This window comes from Gallus gallus, chromosome 3, assembly GCF_016699485.2.
Source record: "Gallus gallus isolate bGalGal1 chromosome 3, bGalGal1.mat.broiler.GRCg7b, whole genome shotgun sequence".
NCBI classification, from domain to species: Eukaryota; Metazoa; Chordata; class Aves; order Galliformes; family Phasianidae; genus Gallus; species Gallus gallus.
In genome coordinates this window covers 67,638,147-67,658,686 of record NC_052534.1, presented here as the reverse complement: position 1 = coordinate 67,658,686, position 20,540 = coordinate 67,638,147, and the positions used below count along the sequence as shown (strand labels likewise).

Genomic DNA, 20,540 nt, shown 5'->3' with positions numbered 1-20,540 from the left:
TGAGTCTTGTAAATTTAAACCAGAAATCCCTTCATTAGGGCCAGGACTACCATAGAATCATATAGGTTTGGGTTGGAAAGGATCTTTAAGGTCATCTAGTTCCAACCACCCCCTGCTATAGGCAGGGACACCTCTCTCCAGACCAGGTTACTCACAGCCCCATCCAGCCTGGCTTCGAATGCTTCCAGGGAGGAGACATTCACAACCTCACTGGGCATCAGCTTTCCTTCTCTCCCTGAGGAATCAGCAACTGGAATGGTAATTTTACTGGATGGACCTTTTTTGGCTACCATTTTTCCTCACTGTTCATGTATCTGATCTTGTAAGTTCAAGGTGGGTTCATCACCCCGCTTCCTCATGTCCTCCTCCTGGTCATGCAGATGCACCCAGGGAACCCTTTCCTTTGAGCAGAGTAAAGCTGACTCTCAACAACTGAGATGCTGGCCTGCATGGTTGAGGACAATCTCTGGGTTACTGGAGTTGTTGGGGCAGCCTCTCCACAGCCAAGATGCAGGCACACAGGGTCAGGAAGAAGAGAGGTTCCCTTTGATTGCTGGAGCTGAACAACTGACCTGTCCATCACTGGTGCCTGCAAATCACCCAGATCATTGTAGGCAGGATGCTGATGTATAACATCAGTTTGCTCAGCATGAACTTCTGCCGCATAGTCTACATGCACTGGACTTCATCTGGATCTTTGGATGCTTGGTTGCCGTCCAGATTGTGACAGACCACCTCCACCATGGCTAATTCCATCAGGGACTGGATACCTTCCTCAGCGGTGGTCCACTAACCTCAGCAGCATACAGGATCCTCCTTAAAGGGATACCTTTCCCATATGCTCAACTGGAGAAGCTGCCTCCAGAGGCTAAATGAACTGACTTGTGCTTCTATGGTTTCTTTACTTGGCTGTAGGAGTAACTGAGGGAGCTGAGATTGGGTCTCTGGATTAGCTATGGTTTTTTGGAGACCGTCTCACCCTGAGGGCACTGTGTAGTGGTTGGTAAGTGCAGACCAGGCCCCAGCACAGCATGAGGAGTTATGTCCCTCTGGCACAGAGGTGCTGGAGCACCACTTTCTCAAGTGTTCTGCCCCATCTTTCAAGGTTTGGGGGTGAAATCTCACATTGCTGAATGGGAAAACTGCTCTTGGTGCCTGTTCTTATTTATGCACACACCTTGACACCCATGAGCGCAGTGCCACGAGGTATGTCCTTCTGTGATATTCCTAAATAGTTGGTTAGCCTTAGGAAAAGCCAGAATCACATATCTGAGACAAGCACTCTGAGCAGCCCAAAACGCTCAAGGTACTGAAGAGCTGTTGGAGCAAGGGGAAGAAGCATCTGTCCTGCAGAAGCGGTAGGTGCCATTCTTTGTCTCCTTTACAAACTGGCTTTCAGAAAAGCAGGAAAAGTTGCAGTTATTAGTTGTCTCCACGAGATGGTTCCCAAAGCACTGGGACAGCAGCAATGCAGGGCCCAAATACCAGATTAGGCTGGAGGCCAGTGCTTTTATCATAGCTCTCCCAGGCAAAGCACAAGCAGGTGCTGCAGAGCACAGCAAACCGCAGAAGGCAAGAACAGCCTTTAACAAGCTCTCAAATTTGATGTACAGCAAGAGAAGGAGCCTGGCATGGAGTAGGTAAGAAAATAAACAAACGGTGGGAACAAGTAAATAAACATTGTGACCAGCAACAGGCTTATCAGCTCTCCCTCTAACATGCTCCATCCAAATCTGTCGCTACCTCTGTTCTGCCCCGAGTTGGGCACCAAAAAGGACTGCTGTGGGCTCACCCTGGAGGGCAGTATGGCAGACCGTGCAGCTGCTTACTCACACACACATGGTCCCCAACTCCCCAAGCGAGCTGGGGCAGAGAATCAGAAAAGCAAAAGAAAGAAAATTTGTGAGTTGAGATAAAGACAGTTTAATAGGAGAGGAAAAAAAACCCACCACAAAAAAACAAGTGATGCAGAAGCAATGACCCCCAGCCAACTGATGTCTAACCAGACCCAAAGCAGCAGCTCCCCTGGAAGACAGCCCAGCTTTTATTGCTGAGTGCAACGTTCCATGGCACAGATTATCCCTTTGGTGAGCTGCGGTCAGCTGCCCACCTGTCCCCAGCCTGCTCACTGTGGGGGCAGAGTGAGATGCACAGAAAGCCTAGGTGCTGTGAAAGCTCTGTTCAGCAACAGCCAAAGCATTGGTCCACTACCAATACTGCTGTGGTCCCAATTCTAGAACACAGCACCATACAGGCTGCAATGAAGAAAATCAGCTCCATCCCAGCTAGTTCCAGTGCATCACAGTAAGTTTTCTTTCTCCTCTCCACCATAGCCAGTGAGGGTGTTCCTGAAGCAGCCTGTTTTGGGCTTGCAGCCCAACCGGCGTAGTATGACAGTGGTGTAGGGCCCTGGACGGCTACCCTGCTGCTCAGGACATAGCAATGATGGCCACCAGGAGGGGTTGATAGAGCTGGGGCTGCTCAGACCACTGAAAGCAGACTAACAGGCAACCAAACACCACCAGCTTACAAGTATAGGTTAGGGAATTAAAGACAGGGGAGCCAAACTCTTCTTAGTTGTGACAGAAGTAATGGGCCAACGCCACCAATTGTGGTGAGGAAGGACATCAGAAACTCCTTCACAAGAAAGGTGGAGCAGCATTGGGACATGCTGCATGGGGAACCTGCAGGAGGTTTCCAAGGCTTGGTGTTGGCAACAATCCCACTGTGAACAGGAGATCTGAGTACGCGACCTTCAGCACTCCCCTTCCAGCCAACATTTCTAAGCTCCTATGTACTTTATTTTCCAAACAATTAGAAGTTGAATTTTACAGACTTCTTATATGACATTATCACAATTGTGAAGCTGGAAAAGCCAGGCTGGAAGTTCCATTAGACACATATGAGACAACCATTCTAACCACTGCAGCTGTGCTCTTTGCGCATGAATTCAGCTTGGTTTTATGAGCAATTGGGACCTTGTCCTGTATTTTGCATACCCGTGGAATGGTCCAGCAATACAAATCCTGGGATGAAGTTCAGGGGAGCAGCTGATAGGTACTTCTGGTTGAGTCACTTGTGTTTTGGATCAGTGTACTGGTGGCAATTAAGAAAAGCAGGCATAAACATTGGGTGTGATTTTCTGTGCCAAAGCCCTTCTGAAATGCAAGGACATGGAAAGGAAATGGCATATGTCCTCAGCTCTGCTAAAAACCAAAATCATCTCACTCCTCAAACTCTTTAATTAATGTACATTCTGATAATTCTCCTGGTCATCAGAAAATTAAAAAAAAAAAACAACAGATGAAACAGATGACCCTGAAAACAGTTTTCTTTTTTTTTTTCCTTTTTCTTTCTTTTTTTTTATTTTTTTATTTTATTTTATTTTTTTTTGCAATCTTACTGGTGATAATTTCACTATATATATATATGCACTAGTAGAACAGCTGAAGATAACACAGCTTCTGCCACCTGGATGGCTGAAGCAAATGTTATGAACTCCTTCCGCAGCCAGAACTCAGACCTCCACTCCCTGACATCCTCACAGAAGTAGGTGGGGTAAGAAATCCAGGAGAATAAAATCAGAATGTTCTAAAGGTTCCACTGCTGCTCACAAATTACATACGGCATGGGGAACCTCATTAACCCCCAGTTTAACAGAGGGGTGTAATTCTTTGCTTGTGTTTTACCCAGATAAAACAAGACAACACAAATTTCTCAATAATCATGGACAAACATATTGAATATAACATTACCCAATAACAGTGGTATGGACAACTCGTTTTGACTTCTTTTTAAATTAACGTTAAGGAACAGTTTAAGAGCAAGCAGAACTCTCTGGTGGAAAAAATCCGAAACCATTCTCAATATTTTTGTTGATTTGCCTTTATTAGTAAAACGTACAAATAAAAAAGATGTACTTTCATGAAAAAATAAACCAGGTGTACACAGTTGTTTTGCATGTTTTTTTCTTCATATAACCGAGGTAAGATGGCTCAGAATATCTCCAGCAGACCCAAGTTTCTTGCAGCCTTTAGTCATTTTGAAGCGCTTAGCGTAGATGCAAGATAAAGACAAGGTGTGGCTCCTTCTATATGTAACATGTTCAAATCAGGTCCAGAAAAGCTGTCTGAAATATGACTGGGGTTGATTTAAATATTTACTTCCAAGCGCAGTGCCTACATTAGCTAACCACTGTACATTTTCACCTGTGAAATTCCCTGAAGTTCTAAGGCAGATGCCCACAGTGCCATCACCTGTGCATCACCTGTGCGCTTTTCTGCAGCCTCCAACCTTCCTGCAGCAGCATCAACATGGGCAGAAGTGCCCTGGGCTTGGGAAAACAGAAAATGCCAGGGCAGGCATGGAAAACAGTGCAAGCAAGAAGCGGTCTCATGCTGAAGACATTCTCCAAAATAAAACAAATCCTGAGTGTTGGGCACTGCTCCTGTACAAAGATTGTCTCAAGCGTCCTTATTATACATGCAATATTACAGTATAATATAGACATATATTACACGGAGTATTATGTACATTATGCAGGATACATTTTCAGTATGTTTTTAGAGGATGCAGTTTGTGTTTGTATTTTGCACTCGGTGGAATGCAACACGCTGGTCTATGATAAATAAGCTGTGTGACAGAGTGGGGAGGAGTGCAGGGGGAGAAGGAGGGAGGAGAGAATTTAACAGAAATAACTCCACTTAGTGTTTGAGTGAACGATGTAATGAAATCTGTTTGCTGTGCTAGCTGTCTCCAGATCGGGCTGTAATTACACCACAGAAGGAAGAAAGGTAGCTGAGTCTCAATCTAGATCATTTATGTAAACTCAGCCTTCTTGTCAACGACGTTCTCAGATTGCATGCATGCAAACCACAAAAATCATCTCCTATGAACAAAATAGAGACAGTCTCACATTGCAGGCTCCTGATACACCTCAAGCTTTCTGTAGTTGGACTTGAAAATTCAGAGCACTGAGATTCAGAACTTCTCCGATGTTTTCTCCATTCTGTTCAGAGCCACGAAAGACTGTGCCCACAGAAGAATATTCCTCGTCCCCTTCTGCCCAAGGCTGACATCTAGCCTTACAAATTAACATTTATTTGGCTGAAATGAATACAAACATCACAAATCCAGGAAATTATTCCATGTCAGGCTGCGCAGAAACAAAGTGCTCGATCTTAGAGAAGGATATTCCCTCAATTTCTTCAATCCTTTGACCCGGAGAAGCATATTCTGTATGCGCAGTACAAAAACCAGGCAGCCACTTCCCTCAGCAGAGCCAAATTAATATTTGATTAAATATCTTAAAGCTCCTACTTACCATGCTTGACACATTTTCTCAGCAAGTTTCTCAGATAGGGAAAGCATTAGACACAGGGCAACTTTACATTTCAATGCGTGAAAAGAGCGCGAGGAGCCACGGGCCACGCAGACAGATAAAGGACTTTCCCCTGTTAATTCCCTGCCCTCCAGCCGAAGATGGGGTGCCCGCTGGCTCTGGGGGCTGTTTCGTGTGACACCCGCTCCCTCCGCACGCCCTCCCTGGGCAGGAAAACCACCGGCCTCCGCCCTGGCGCCGTCCCCGCCGGTGCCCAATCAATACGCACTTATTTCCTGTCCATTTGCTGAGGTCACGGAAACGGGCCTCATTAATTATTTCTGCCGGTGCAGCCTCAAGTGCGCTTCTGGCACGACAAGTGAATGTGTGACCTTTTTTTTTTCTTTTTTTTTTTTCCCTTTCTCTTCCTTTTTCTCCCCCTTCCCTGAATTTTGCCTGTCACGGCGGGAGGCCAGGCGGGTCCTTGCTGATGGGCACCGGGCGGCTCCCGCGAAGGCCTCAGGAGAACCGGGTCACAGCATGGACAATGTTGGCCAGGGCAGCTCTGGCCTCGGAGGGAGGGAAGCTCTCCAGGGCTGCCAGTGCGCGGTTTCCATGGCAACGGCACAGGTCGATGGCAGAAGTCACACCTTTGCCAGCCTTGATCGCTTCTTGCAGCTGTTGGGAAACACAGGCATGGAGAGACTGCTCTGGCAGGGCCGGCACACGGCTAGCTGTGATGGCGGTGCTTCCACCACCTTTTCCCGAGGTAAAGGCAATCACCGAAGCAATTAGAAACAGCTCTCAGAATGGTCTCAGGTGTACAGCTGCTCTATTCTGGCTCCAGACTACAACAAAACTGCAGGTGATTTAACACGCATCGCCCACTCCTCCATCACTGAGAGATGCCAGCTCTCCAGCGGGCACAGAGCAACACAAGGCTTCAAAACACCTGAGCATTTCCTACCCACGCCACTGTCTGACAGCTGCTGCGCAGCACTGGCACACTGCACACTCACTTGCTCTCCCGTTTGCTGCAGTGAGAAGCTGGATTTTATAAACACCCATTAAGGATGGCATGCACGGAGCTTTTGCCTTCTGTACTACAGATTTCTATTAATACACTGCATGATTACACTTCTGGCAGCGGACAAAAGCAAACTCAGTAAAGAAAGGTTTGTTCAACTTTATCATACTCAGCTAAGTCTATAGAGAATACCTTAGGTTGGATGGGACCTTAAAGATCATCCAGTTCCAGGTTCCTGCTGCGTGCAGGGCTGCCACTCCCCATCCAATGTGGCCTTGAGCACCTCCAAGGACGGGGCACTCACAGCTTCTATGGGCAGCTGTGCCAGCGCCTCCTTGCCCCCCTGTGTAAAGAATTTCCTCCCAGCAACTAACTTAAATCTCCCCGCTTTTAGTTTGAAGCTATTCCTCCTTGTCCTATCACTATCAGATTGTGTAAAAAGTCAGCCCTCCTCCTGCTTGTAAGTTTCCTTCAAGTACTGGAAGGCCACAGTGAGGTCTCCCTGGAGCCTTAATTTCTTCAAATTTAACAAGCCCAGTTCCCTCAACCTTTCTTCAAGGGAAAGGTGCTCCAGCATTCCAAGTATCTTTGTGGCTCTTCTCTGAACCTACTCTAACAGCTCCGCATCCTTCTTGTCCTGGGGCCCCAGGGCTGGATGCAGAACTCCAGATGGGGCCTCAGGAGGGACAGAGCTGAGGGGGATAATCACTTCCTTCGCCCTGCTGGCAACCCCTCTTCTGATGCAGCCCAGGATATTGTTGGCCTTCCAGGCCGTCTTCTCAGTAAGGACAGGGAAACTGAGAATGGTTCACTGATACACCTGATGAGGAAGTAAAATTCACAGTGACATTCACAGCAGGCTGCTGGAAAGATTTGGTACCTAAGGGTAAATGACAGGTTAAATTTCCCACAAAATAATACAGACAATTATCCCTAAACCATGACAGCATTTCATCATCCTTAATATGTCCCGCATGGCTTTCATTGTTCAGTTTCATCACAGTATCAGCTTTTTCTGTTTGTGTTTTTTAAAAAGGCTTTTCTTGAACACAGGTGTCTACATCAACTAATTACACAGGGTTCTATAAATTATGTTTTCCTCCAACACATAGCACAATGCCCCAATTCATTTACAAACACATCACTATAACTGTAACAACCTAGAATTAAATCACGTCAAAAATATCTAAGCCACGTCCAAACTGTAAAAGTCATCCATTTTATAGATACTTGCATTTAGTTAAAATGAATGATATTTCTTAATACAAACTGAAGTGGATTCATTATCCGTATTTAAAGATGAAATTAGTTGAAAGCATATTACAGCACTTGAGCGTCAGGTCCCAGTTCATAAACATTTCATTTTCCTTTCCAGTTAGAATCTTCCTATGCTGTGCTTTGGAGAACTAACCTGGAGGCAAAACTGCACTGCATCGTTAATTCAACACATCTTCTAACGAACAGGAATCAGCCATACAGCACAGCTCTGCAGCGAAGGTGGGGATGGGTGAGAGTAAGGAGGTACGTGAACAGCACGGAAAGGTGTTTCTCTCTGCTTCCTTGAGTCATGACTTCGAGAGATGGTAGAGCTCACACGCTTGAAGCTAACTGCTGATTTGTTAAAGCTCACTAGAAATGTTTAATGTACCTACTAGTGCTCATGTAAGTATATATTGAGATGTAAACTGGAGAGAAATCAACTTCTAAAAAATCTTTACACTAAAATCTGGAATGAGGGAGAATGCAGAAACTAACAGAGGGACACAACCTATTTATGTGCTTGTCTTGTGCAAACTCATAGGCACATACAGTGCCTTGAAGACAAAACAACTGAAAAAAAAAATCAGACCAATCTACTACTGAACATTTGCAGGCAAAGTTCAAGGAACGTCTAAAATGAAGAAAATCTCTGCCTATATGACAGGCTCCTTCCTCAGCTTTTTAGTCATGAACAATTTCACAGTCCTTAACAACTTTGTTTTGTGCTCCACTTGCAGAAGCGGCCAGCCAATTCAAGTAAGTATACATACACTGAGACAAACCAGCCTGGATTAATCAGAGTGAATGTTACCTCTGTCTCAGACATGGCTGTAAAAAGGAAGGAAAAAAAAAAAAAAGCAGGAGTACAAATTGGGCTTCTTGTAGCAAGAAAGTTATTAAAGAAATTCAGGATGTAACTCCATAGGAAACCAGGCTTCAGTAGCCCTGCTTTACGCAAAACAACTGATTTATGTCTTTAGCCACACTGTCACTTTTACTGGAGCTACACTTCCACACTTGCTCTCAATTTTTGGACCTCAGTGATTTCATGTGATGAACGTCACAAATTAAGTACATTAAAAAATCCACGTATCCAGTTTAGATGTATTATTTCTATTATTTCATTTAGATAGGAACAGCTTTTTTTTTTTTTTTTTTTTTTTTTGGCAAATTAAGAGAAAAGAAAAACAAACTCCTTCAATTTATTACTTTATAAACTTCAATTAAGCTCCCTCGTTAATTTCTTCTAAACAAAGGAATCTCATCTTTTGGTCTCTTCTTACGTGGCTTCATTTTACACTAACATATTTCCACCGGTAGGAACAATTTCATCTATCATTAAAATACAATACTTCAGAGCAGCATTCAATAATTAAAACAGAATACAAGTCAAGGTACAGATTACTTAGGCATTTTTTTTTTTTGCCAGTTCAACTGCAAGATATGCTGGAATACTGCATTTTAAATTTTTGGCTTTTGTTCCAACCACTGGCAATAAAGCCTTACTTCTTTCTAAAGGTGCCAAGCATGTGAAAGTTCACAGAGGGCTCTTGTTTCAATTCAGCTTTAATAATAGTTTTAAAACAGTACAGCCCAATTAAGATTCATAAGAGAAGCAATAACCCCTCCCAACAAACCAACACTGTTTTTCCTCAGCACCTTCTATTTCCCTCAATCTATCCAGATGTTGGCCAGGCTTAGTGCCTTTGCAATGTACACACGAAGCTCAGAAACACAGTTTTTCTTTGTCTGAAAGGTTGCTCTATGAGTCTAAGAAAAAGCAACACAACAACAAAGTCTTCACAGACGGTGAAAAAAGATACCTGGCTGAGCAGTGAAAACAGCATATTAAGAGTCTTGCTGCATACAGCCTACGCTATCTGCACTATGCTGTGCCCCCATCCATTTGACTTGCAACAAATTTATTTTCATTTCTTCCCATTCCCTGGTCTTTGACTGGAAGGAAGGATGGCTCTAATCAAGAACTACCGAAAGAGCAAATGAGAACAGGGACAGGAGGGAAGTGCTGTGGTTCGGAATGCTTTGAATGCACACAGGACAAACTGTGAAGTGAGTGGCTAGGTTGTACTTCTGAGCTTCCCTTCTCTTCAGTTCTGTATCAGCTCCTACCTCAGCCACCTTCTATGAGACAATCAAGATGAGAAAGGGGGATTTTATGACTCCTTCTACCTTTAATGTTGGTTTCCATTATCTCCCTCTGGACATGCTCTAGACATGTCCTGCAAATAAAAGGTAAGAAGACATTGATAGTTCCTTGAAGATTGCCACTCGCCAAGATAAGAAACAACAGCAGGCACTTTTTTTGTTTGTTTGTTTGTTTTTTAATGAAAAGTTGACATTTTGGTCTTGACTGAGTTTGACACTTTGGTCTCAGGACTGTTGTATCTCTTGTTAAATAAAATGCAAGAGTAGTTTGGGGGCAATGACCATGTAACCTTATATAATTCATTTGTAGTTCTGGCCCTTCATGTAGGAACAGAACGGTGCTACAGCTGAGAGCTAACCCCTGGAAGCCAACCCTAAAAACAAAGAAGTATGTTTGTATGTCCCGTCTCTCTGTTTATAAGCTAGTAAGACTAAGAAATTATTTCCTGCAGAGTAACGGTATAAAAAATGATTTCCAGCATAAACAACAAAACAAAAAGGTGCCTTTTAGGCCCATACCATAAATAAAATGGTAGCAAATTGCAGGAATTTACATTCACAGAATCACAGAATGGCCCAGGTTGGAAGGCTCAAGGATCATGAATTTCCAACCCCTCTGCCACAGGCAGGGCCACCAACCTCCCCAGTTAATACTAGACCAGGCTGCCCATTCCTGCTATTTCTTTGTACCATTCACTTTTTTTTTTTTTTAATTATATATTTAGGCACATAAAAATATTTTACACGTGGATTAACAATCCTGAATAGGGTCTATACAGCTTTTGGATTCTAGTGACTTGTTATAAATATAATAAGATTAATGAAAAGGTAGTGATGGTGAATCTCAAACCAATCGCTACTTTCACATACAGTGCTAAATGGTTATCCAACAGAAGTTGCTTCTAACCAGATCTGACAACATTCAACGAGATACAAATCAACAACCAACAGGTTGATACGTCCCATTTCTCTCACATTTGAACTATACTTTTTCCTTCATAGTTAACTACACACCTAGTTTTTCTTGAAACAGTGTGCCCTTGCAGCAAAGATATTCAACCACACCTCAGGCCGTGTTAGCAAGGAAAGGCTGCAAATTGCTTGGTTTAGCTTAAGAGTAGAAGGTTGAAATTGCTGCCCCAACCATCTGAAGGACAAGTGCAAAGGAGTCACTGATCAAAGGTTCATGTGGAAAGGAGGAGAGGCACTGGGCTCAGGTTGCAGCATGGGAAATGCTGATGAGACTTAAGGAAATTCTTTTCCACTTGGAGGGAAGTCAATCCAAGAGGTTTCTCAGACAGGTTGTAAAAACTCAAGTCCTTGCAGGTATTCAGAACTCAGCTAGACAAGGCTTTGAGCTAATCAATTCACACTAGCTCTGCTTTGAGCAGGACGAGGGACCAGGTGTTCCCCAGAGTTCCCTTCCTACTTCAATTACCATATCATTTTGTGACTAAAGCAGAGTTCTGAGCACAGTTTTCTAGTCTCTTTGTCTTAGAAGGCAAAAAGAAAATTTAATACAGAAATTACATATTTGCCTTCCAGAGCAACTGTTCTGGGCTCCTACTGGAGAAGACTGGAGAAGTCTGAGGGCAACAAAAGGACAAGACGGCAAGCTAGGGACTGATGGGTTTTGGAGACTGAAGAACCAACAAAGACAAAAAACCAGCAGGTGTTCAAGTATAAAGGAACAACTTCAGTTCTTCTGTGCTGATATACTTTTACCTTATTTCCCAGCCTAAGGAAAAACAAGATTCTTTTAGATAGTTCTACCTACAGGGAGCAATACATCTGTGGAGGGAAAGACTCTGTGAATATATAGTAAATATTTTGATAGAACTAGATTTTATGTGCAAAAGGAGAAGAACACAGGAATTCCTTTTTCTTTTTTTTGTAATGATCGAACTTAGGATTAAGTGACAAGATAACAAGCAACTAGAAAAAAAATATGTGGTTTTTTTTGTTTGAATAGCCCTAAACACCTTAATTTCTTATATACTGAAATCTTCAAACACCGTGTTTGAACTGATCTCGAACTGAGCTGAACTACTCTAAATTTCTGAAACATACATTATTTACCAAAATAAGAACCTCCAGATACAAAATTTAAATTGGGCTGTGCTGAGTGACTGACTAATGCATTGTGTACAGTGCTCTGAACTAGCTTTTCTAAATCTGTTTTCTCTTTGCTCAGTAAGAACTATATTACACTGCTGAAACGTCACCTTGAAGCCTATTTTACAGCTAGTAAGATCAACTTCTTGAATTTTTTCCTATATTTCTGAAGTACCTTGGGATGTCTCAGCACTCATGTGCAATCTTTATGGCCAAACACAGATTCATGCTCTTCCTTCTCAATGCAGGCTGGACAATCATTTGAGTGCATCACTTCACACTATCACTGAATACATTTGTTGCCTTTGTTGGCTATATGCATAATAATATGGCATTTGAAATAGGAACGATAAATATATTTATTCAATATTTTCTTTCTTTCTTTTTTTTTTTAATATAGAAGGTAAATAAATGCACCTTTAAAGAGCATAACAGCCATTAGTAGAACAGGATTTATTTTCCTTACTCATCTGACAAACAGCTGACATTTCTACTTCAAGGTGTATGATGAACCCAAAAGTATGACATGCTCAAATCACAGTAACACAGGTAGCCATTACTAATTTGTTGTCTTAGTGCACACAAGTAATTAATATGATATTTATACTAAAAAAAAAAAGTGATATTGTTTGGTTTAATGAAACAAAAGTTATGTTGGATTCTCATCCTAAAAACGCCACGGAAGACACCTACCAATTAAAAACAGTGATACAGCTGATTTTTGGTATTGGATATACACTTGGGTACCTCAGGTAACTGTTACCTTTCTTCAGTTTAGCCAAAATCTAATTTCAAAAGAAACAAACACACAAACTCTCTCAGAAAACAAAACCTCCTAAATTTACCCCAAATAACAACATAACAGCATCCCCCATCTAACAAGTGATCATAGAACCACAGAATCATAGAATCATTAGGGTTAGAAAAGACCTGCATGATCATCTAGTCCAACCATCCACCTACCACCAATGCTGTCCACTAAACCATGTCCCTGTGTACCACACCTACACATTTATTTAACACCTCCAGGGACGGTGGCTCCACCACCTTCCTGCACAACCCGTTCCAGTGTCTCGCTGAGTGCTAATGAACAATAAGGGCCAACTGCTCCATAAGGGGTTGAGAGGCACATGAGATGACCTCCCAGTAGGGCATGGGACCAGTCCTACAGGGCCCAACGGAGTGAGCATCATTCATTTTGAGATTTGGTTAATTCCAACAGTGCGGTAAGCTGTTTCTACTGAGTGGTTTTGTCTGCCTATGTTATATTACTAACACATCAAGAATAAGTATACTCACTAAAAACTGTTGCTTTAATATACAGAACAAAATAAACTAATGGCAATGGCCACAAACAAGAGAGATTTTAACAGAAAACTACCGGAGCTCATTAGCATCTACAAATACCGATAATCTCTTTTTAGCTCTTTGCTGCATTTCAGGAGCAGGACAGTAGCTAGTCTATTGCTTGTAGTTCCATGACACCTCTCACGATGATACTCTGGCATTTAATTAATCAGAGCTGAGGGAGCACTGTCATTTATGTTGTGGGACAGTGAAACTGCTCCACAGACAGCACCACAGTAGGACAAGCGCACTGACCATGGCAGTCAGGACTAAGCTGGTCAAGCAGAGTCACAAGCCCTTGCTGGTGCAGCTGGATGGCACTGTGTTATTGTTATTGCCACCAAGAAACCTCCTTGTTTCCAGATTTGACCTTTCCCATTTTAATTCTCTAGTTCTTTCCTTCCATATGTGAAGCCAAGACATTAGTGGCATGCAGCGTACGAATGGATCTACCACTTCCTGACTCATATTACTGCCAATCCAGTATAAAATCTGCTCTGTTAACATCGTGTGGTGCTTCTATATACAAACTATCAAAGTACGTCACAGCACTTCTGATGTGCCATATTTTCTGTGCCAGTTTGGATGAAAGGACTCCACAGGAAAGCAAGTGAACAGGGCTACATTAGAAAAATATTGTTTTGCCATGTCTTCTTTCACTTGACTTTATTTATCTTTTACAAATGCTACATTAAGAAAAACAACAAATCCTTTCCATGGTATGCTAACTGGATGCAAAAATATAGGCTGCCACTTTAGTCTTACCTTGTAATTCTTCTAGAGCCTTGGGCAGTAAACAAGAATTATTCACTCCTGCTACTTTTCGTACCTTTGTATGAAACCCTCACTTAACAAGACTGCATAATGCCTAGCATCATTAAGTCTTGATTTCAGTGGAAGATTTTTAACCAAAATTATAAAATAATAAGTGATTCACTGAGGATCTCAATTAGTTTTTGTAGAATTACACAGCTTATTTGTGGCAAATAATTTGTAAAATGGACAAAGAAGCCTGAGATTTTTTCTGAAATTCAGCGCAGAAATGAGGATGACAGGAAGGTTGCTGCTGCTTTCAATGACACACAAGCTTTGTTTCTTCCATATATTGGTACTTTTACTGTTGTTATCTGAGAAACACCATTGAAATAGAGCTGAAACTACTTTTTCATCTCTGTAAGAGACTTTCAAACAACATAATGATGGATCAATAATTTGTCTGGATGTGGTATGATAGTACAGCAAAAAAAAAAAAAATCAGAGTGAAACATTCAGATAATAATGCAAGAAAATAAGAGTCTTTCTGATATCAAAGTCCTTCTGATAAGAAGATTTATATGCTGGGAGAAAAAAGTACTAATAATTTTGCAGAACAGTGACCTTATTGACATGATAGACTTGGGGCTAATTAAATTAATGAAAAGTATTTCACTTCTGTTTTTATCTCAGAGCCCTCACTAAATTTACTAGCATCCTCAAGATTTTTTTGTCAGTGGAAAAGCTCAGAAAGATCATTTTAATATAAGATGCATCAAATGAACGGTTAAAAAGTTCTTGAGCAGCCTTTAAAGTAGTCACGTTGAATGGGTAGATCTCAATTTCTCATCTTTTCCTTACTTCATTATTTTAATTGAAATCTGCAGTGAATAAGGTGAAATATTCTTAAGCAGACAAAACAGCAGAAAAGTCTTTATATACATATTGTTATGAATTTAAATAAAGGAACAGCACTTTTACTTTGTGCAAATGGCATGCTGAAGTTCATAGCAAAAATGAAGTTCTGCATCTAGTTTTGGTGACCTTAGCTTTTTCAAAATGAAAGAGATGTTTCAGAGACTCAAAGAGAAGCAAGCCCCTGGATTTGATTAGAAATGTTAAAGTAATTCTAGCAACTGAATAGAAAGATGAGAGGAGACACTGGTGCTATGAAAAAAAAAGGACAGCAAATGTGCAAAACACTGACTCTGGTGGTACAGAAATAAAGACATCACAGCAAAGGACAAAAAAGAAATACAAATTTGTGTGGCACAGTGTGTACTTTAATTGGCTGTGTGCATGTACTGGTCAAGCTACGAGACTGAGGTGAGCTACAGGTTACTGAGCTTACTGAGCATGGATGAAACTAATGGCCACTTTTATTTGCAATGAAGAAACACAGAAGAGAGGGACGTGACACCAGTTTTGAAACAGATGTTCACAAAAACCAAAGTTGATTACTGTTTGAGTGTGCAAAAACAATGGAGAATTCTTCACTAATAAACTACTACTAATTCTTCATTACTGGACTCATAATATTCATGAGTGTGTAAGAGATGATCAGTCAGAACACTGAAATCATGTTTCCCAGCTGAAGTCAAGTGCATGAAATAAAAAACTCGAGAAGACTTTTTCCTTTCCTCTCCTTTCCTTCCCTTCCCTTCCCTTCAAGTGTCCAAGTTGCACAGTCACACTAAGTTTTCCAACTTCATATGAAGGATTCAAAATATGAAATCACGCAAGTCAAAATGTAGAATATAATGACAGATACGTAATTCAGTAAAGCAATTTTAGAAGCCTTTAGAAGTCTTCCTCCCACCTCCCACTTTTTTTTGTTTTTGTTTTAAACTATAGAAATGACATTGAGCATGTCACAATTGTAACTCTTAAAAGAAGGAAATCCATTCTATAGTTAGAAAAGCAAGTAGCTCGTCTGAACATTCAAAGAAGCGTTTCACGTATTTGAGGAAAAGAATTTAGTACTCTCAGTGACGATTTAGAAAGTGACAGTTGTATCAGTGCTTTTCTACTGTTAAAAACAAAACAAATCAAAACACTCAACCAAAATGACGATGATTTTAAATAGTAAGTTAAATTTGAGATCCTTTTCATGCTCAAACAAGAAGAAAAAATAGTAATTCAAACCTTCTTAATATGGAATAATTACATTAGAAGTCTGACTTGTATGTATACATGTTAGCTTTCCGTATTAGCAACAAACATTCACAGCTGTAACGTTCTTTGAATTCTACTCCAAGAAGTGATTCTCAATTGTGTGAGAGCAGTAACTTAATTATTATTTCCCAGCGATGCTGGAGGAAGCTAACTGGACTCTCAGGATGTACTTAAGACTCAGAACAACTCAGCCTTGTGCTCACTGAGTAACTTGGGGACAAACCTCATCTTCTACCTCCACCACAGTTAAGCTGTTCTCCAGTACTGAACCAGGGGAACCTTCTAAGCCATCTCCTGCACTTCTCTAAGAGCTTCACGGTGCCCCAGCTACTTTCAGCTGATAAGCTAGTTAGTTCACATCTGCCTTCACTATAAAGCGGTTGCATAGCAAATACTGTGGTGACTTAGCTAGAAGCTGTAACAGGAACTGAAAGAAAGACAAATTGTTATAAAATATGTGTAGGAGTGCGTATTTTTCTAAAGGTAGCAGAGTATTAAGGTGAGGTTAAGAAAAGAGTAACAGCATATTCTATCAATAAGAAGAAATCAGTGATGGCAGCTAACCTGCAAACAACTACAGAAAAGGAGACAGCAAAAGCTGACAAAAAGCTGATTTCAGTACTAAGTTTGAGAATTAAATGGAATAAATAATGGCAAAAATGATTATTAAATGGCTGTGTTTGATACAGGATAGATAACTATTACTGACTTTTCAAATCAAGTAACAGTACAAGGCATTGTCTCTCTCCCTCCACGTATACATGCACAAAATGGCTTTAATAAGGAAGCTTCAACTGTCAAGAATAAGCTTGAAAATATTACATATAATATTAAAATTAAAAAGCAGGTTTAAATGTAATTTACTGACCTTCTTGTAGTCCATCAAATTTCCTTTTCCCTGTGCCTTAAACAGAAAGAGAGATTTTATATAAGACATTACCTACTATAGACTACTATAGAACATCAAGAGTATAAAATGCAATTAGAAGACCTACTACTTTAAACAGAATTGACTTTCTTTAGGAATCTGATGCAGAAAAAACACAACTGAAGGTATTACCAGCTTATCCAACATAGTTCTGTTCTACAGAATCGGGCTTTTTAGTCTTAGCAATACCAGAAGAGGTGTGTTCGGCATGCCCTCTCATAAACTTAAGACATTACAAGCAGCAGGAGTATTTTCTCATGCTCTGCTCCTCTCAAACATTCAAGCCAACAGCAGTTACACTTCTCCAAGCAGCAGCCTTAGCTCATGTTTCCTAAGTTTTCTTTTTACAGTAGCACATTTGCCCTTTTCTTCCTTTTATCCTCACAGTAGTTTGCTCTTTGACTTTTACTGACCCTGATTTCAGACACAGAGAATTTCTTCTTTTACGTAAGATTTCTGCATCTGGTTTAGTTTCCTCACAGGTATAAAGACTGACTTGCAAAAGGTATGCCTTCTTGTCAAACTGGGGTAACTTCTCAGGTCTCACTGCTTGGCTGTGCCAAGGCTCTTGGGAGTGCTAAGGCTTTGGGCCCCAAAGAAAAGGATCTGTTTACCAGCATGCTAAAGATACGAACAACCAACTCAGCTTAGCCTTCCTTCTGAATACCGCGTGCCAGTCGTGAGGGACAAGAATATTGGGACATTCTTCAGTAATAATCAGGTGGTGTGAAATCAGCTCACCTTGCCAGGAAGAAAGAACCTTGAATCCCCCATGAAATGACTCAAAATGCATCAGATAAGCAGAACACAAGCAGACAGCTTATGACAATGCTTTTGAAGTAGGTTTTCAGGACTAGTGGTTTTAAAGATTGACTTTTCTTTCTCAGATGAGATGACCCTCTTATGTATGTTCTTCAAACCTATACTTCACAATACTTAACAAAGCATCTCATAAATTACCTACAAAGCATTTCAGAAATGCTTTTCTTCTAGTTGTGTTTCTTCAGAGAAGGCTCAGAAAGAAATGGTAAAAGGTACGAGGATTACTTTGGCCTAAGTGAGATTGTTCTAGTTTCTAACTTATTCTCTTATTGAAGTTAAAATGCTTTGGGCTAAGATGAGTTCTAGACCTGTTTGTAGGGGACTTCTTTTTAAATTTTAAGAATACAAGGCTTTCCAAAAGTTCAACAGCATTTAGCAGCTATTCCAACACTTTGTCTAGAGGTCAACATTCAAGCATTTGTCTACAACAGCATTTCCTGGAAACCATTTAGGGTTGAATTTAAGTTTATTTTAAAAAAGGAAAAAAAAAAAAAAAAAAAAAAAACCCAAAATAAACCCATTTCAGGACTCTACTCCCCAGCTCATATTGCTTTTCAAATAAGACAGCTGACCGTTCATTGGCCATTTTACTTTTTACTTTTATATACAAAAAGCTGGAGGGGTTTGGTGGTAAAATCAGTGAGAATAGGTCTCTGGCCGTTGTGTGTGATCATTCATTCATGTATGTATCAGTGTATGCATGCATACACACACATATATATATACATCAACAACTTTTTTTCTCTCGTATGACACGACTTTCCTCTGTATGCATCCCAAGTTTCTTTTAAGGCATTTTCTGAACTTCCAAATCTGAAGCTAATCTTCTCAAAATGCATACATTCACAGTGTTGAGGCAGCCTTCCACATGTGGTGATCTGGTGTTTTGCTCTTTCCAAATAAAGAAACAAGAGGGCTTTTAAAAGGTCTCCAGCTCAGCAGCAAGAAGGTGCATATGGCTGTCTCTATTCTAAAGCTACTATAGCAACAGCTCCTGTTTCTGGATTTGTGACAAGAGAACTCTGGTGAAACAACCACAAAAAGTCCTGGGCTCCACGGCAGTTCAGGCATCCTTGATTAAGACAGGAAGGACAAGCAGTAAGTCCTGACCACATACTTTGTATTTAGCTAAAATAATAGTAAGTACAATGCTTCTATGTAGAGCATGTAACTTTTTTCCCCTTCAGCAAAAACTGCTTCCTTGTTTCTATCATGCCCATCTTTGGCATAAGAATTAGCAAGGAGACAGACGGCACTCCTGGAATCCTGCAACCTCCTCTAGATTCTGCAGATGGGAAATGGTTTCAAAGCCTTTATAAAGTGTGCTGTGGTAATACTGTTATTCTCCAACTGCAATCATCTAAATCCATTTACATTCAACTCACATCTGAGCCTTGTGTTGAGACCGCAGACTTTGGAAATTTCTCATCATGCATTATTGAGCTATCATCCTCTGATTTCAAATTGACATAAAGCTTGTTTTGGTTCAAGATTCACACACACACACACACACGCACACACAGTACCACTGCAACCTGGCCACCATAAAAGGAGAATTAGGCAGAAGCTCAAACTTTACATCCTGTGATACTGAGTTCTACTTTCAAACTAAGAAGGAAAGAAGCCATCAGCAAGCATCTTAAAAGGATATGTTTGCACGGAGCCATCTTATTATCAAAGGCAGCAGACTTTCTCCTGAAGAATCAGTGTAACAATACCAGGAACTTCCAAACAGTGCATATCACAGCTGTTTAGAAAGGCAAAACATGCATGCCTGATACAGAAACACAGCAGAATGCTTCATTTTGGTCATTTTTTTTGTGTTTTCCCCTCTTTCTCCTCCCTGCTCTCCTGTATAGTTATCTATTTGTATTTCAGCACACAGGAAGTACTCATAGGCCTGAACCCCACGGTTCTAGATGGTAATGTACAACAGATATATGCCACACAGCTATCTTTTATATCCTTCCTTATGTGTTAGGGAAAGACAACTAAATGAAGAGAACTGAGAATGAGGACATCAACCAGCTAGACCTCACAAACACTCTGTAGTGGTCAGGAAGCCATGTCTCCCAGGTCTTTTCCCTCGTTGAAAATTACAAATCCCAGAGAAATGTTAGCCGAGGAAAATGTGTACTTACCTGTTGACCACTGTGGTGGCTTTACACTGCCACTAAAAGTAGGTTTAAGCTAAGGTATGGGACTTTGCACAAATAGAAAGGGAAATATGCTCCATGGAAATTAATCTGCTTGTTACACTGACACACAGAAGTCTTACAGAGCTCATTTGTCAGCTCCTTTGATTTCATCCTCTTGAAATAATGAAAGAGAGGTTTTAGGTATTGGGAGTATAGGTAATAACCTTTGCATTATCTCATCTGATGTCAGTTTCTGAGTTTCTCTGTAGGTTGAAAGCACAGACGGGAAGAGAAATGCAAATGACAGAAGTAGGCAATTCTAAACAATGTTTTAATTTACCTCTCTGATCTGTTTAATCCATGCATCCCTTCCAAGGAATTCCTGATGAAGGACTGCAGGAGCACAATTCAAACTGAAGGCCATGGCATCACTAGAACTTTCTTTAACAAATGGCTGAAGGTCTGAATGCAGCTGAAAGAGAAGAGCAT

General features: G+C 41.0%; 2 protein-coding genes across 2 annotated transcripts in view; both read right to left on the bottom strand.

The window, feature by feature from the left end:
• Positions 1–20,430, bottom strand: part of BEND3 (BEN domain containing 3) — a 47,749-nt gene extending 27,319 nt beyond the window's left edge. Inside the window, exons 1-2 of the mRNA XM_040697675.2 lie at positions 20,392–20,430; positions 17,032–17,067 (exon numbers count right to left, since the gene is read on the bottom strand). The gene's annotated coding sequence lies outside the window, so the exon portion shown is untranslated. The remainder of the gene's footprint in view (positions 1–17,031; positions 17,068–20,391) is intronic.
• The window catches only part of PDSS2 (prenyl (decaprenyl) diphosphate synthase, subunit 2), a 114,000-nt gene continuing 97,329 nt past the window's right edge, over positions 3,870–20,540 (bottom strand). The window contains exons 6-8 of the mRNA NM_001318441.2: positions 20,392–20,523; positions 17,032–17,067; positions 3,870–5,998 (exon numbers count right to left, since the gene is read on the bottom strand). Coding sequence (NP_001305370.2) covers positions 5,840–5,998; positions 17,032–17,067; positions 20,392–20,523 — 327 coding nt within the window. The 3' untranslated portion in view covers positions 3,870–5,839. The remainder of the gene's footprint in view (positions 5,999–17,031; positions 17,068–20,391; positions 20,524–20,540) is intronic.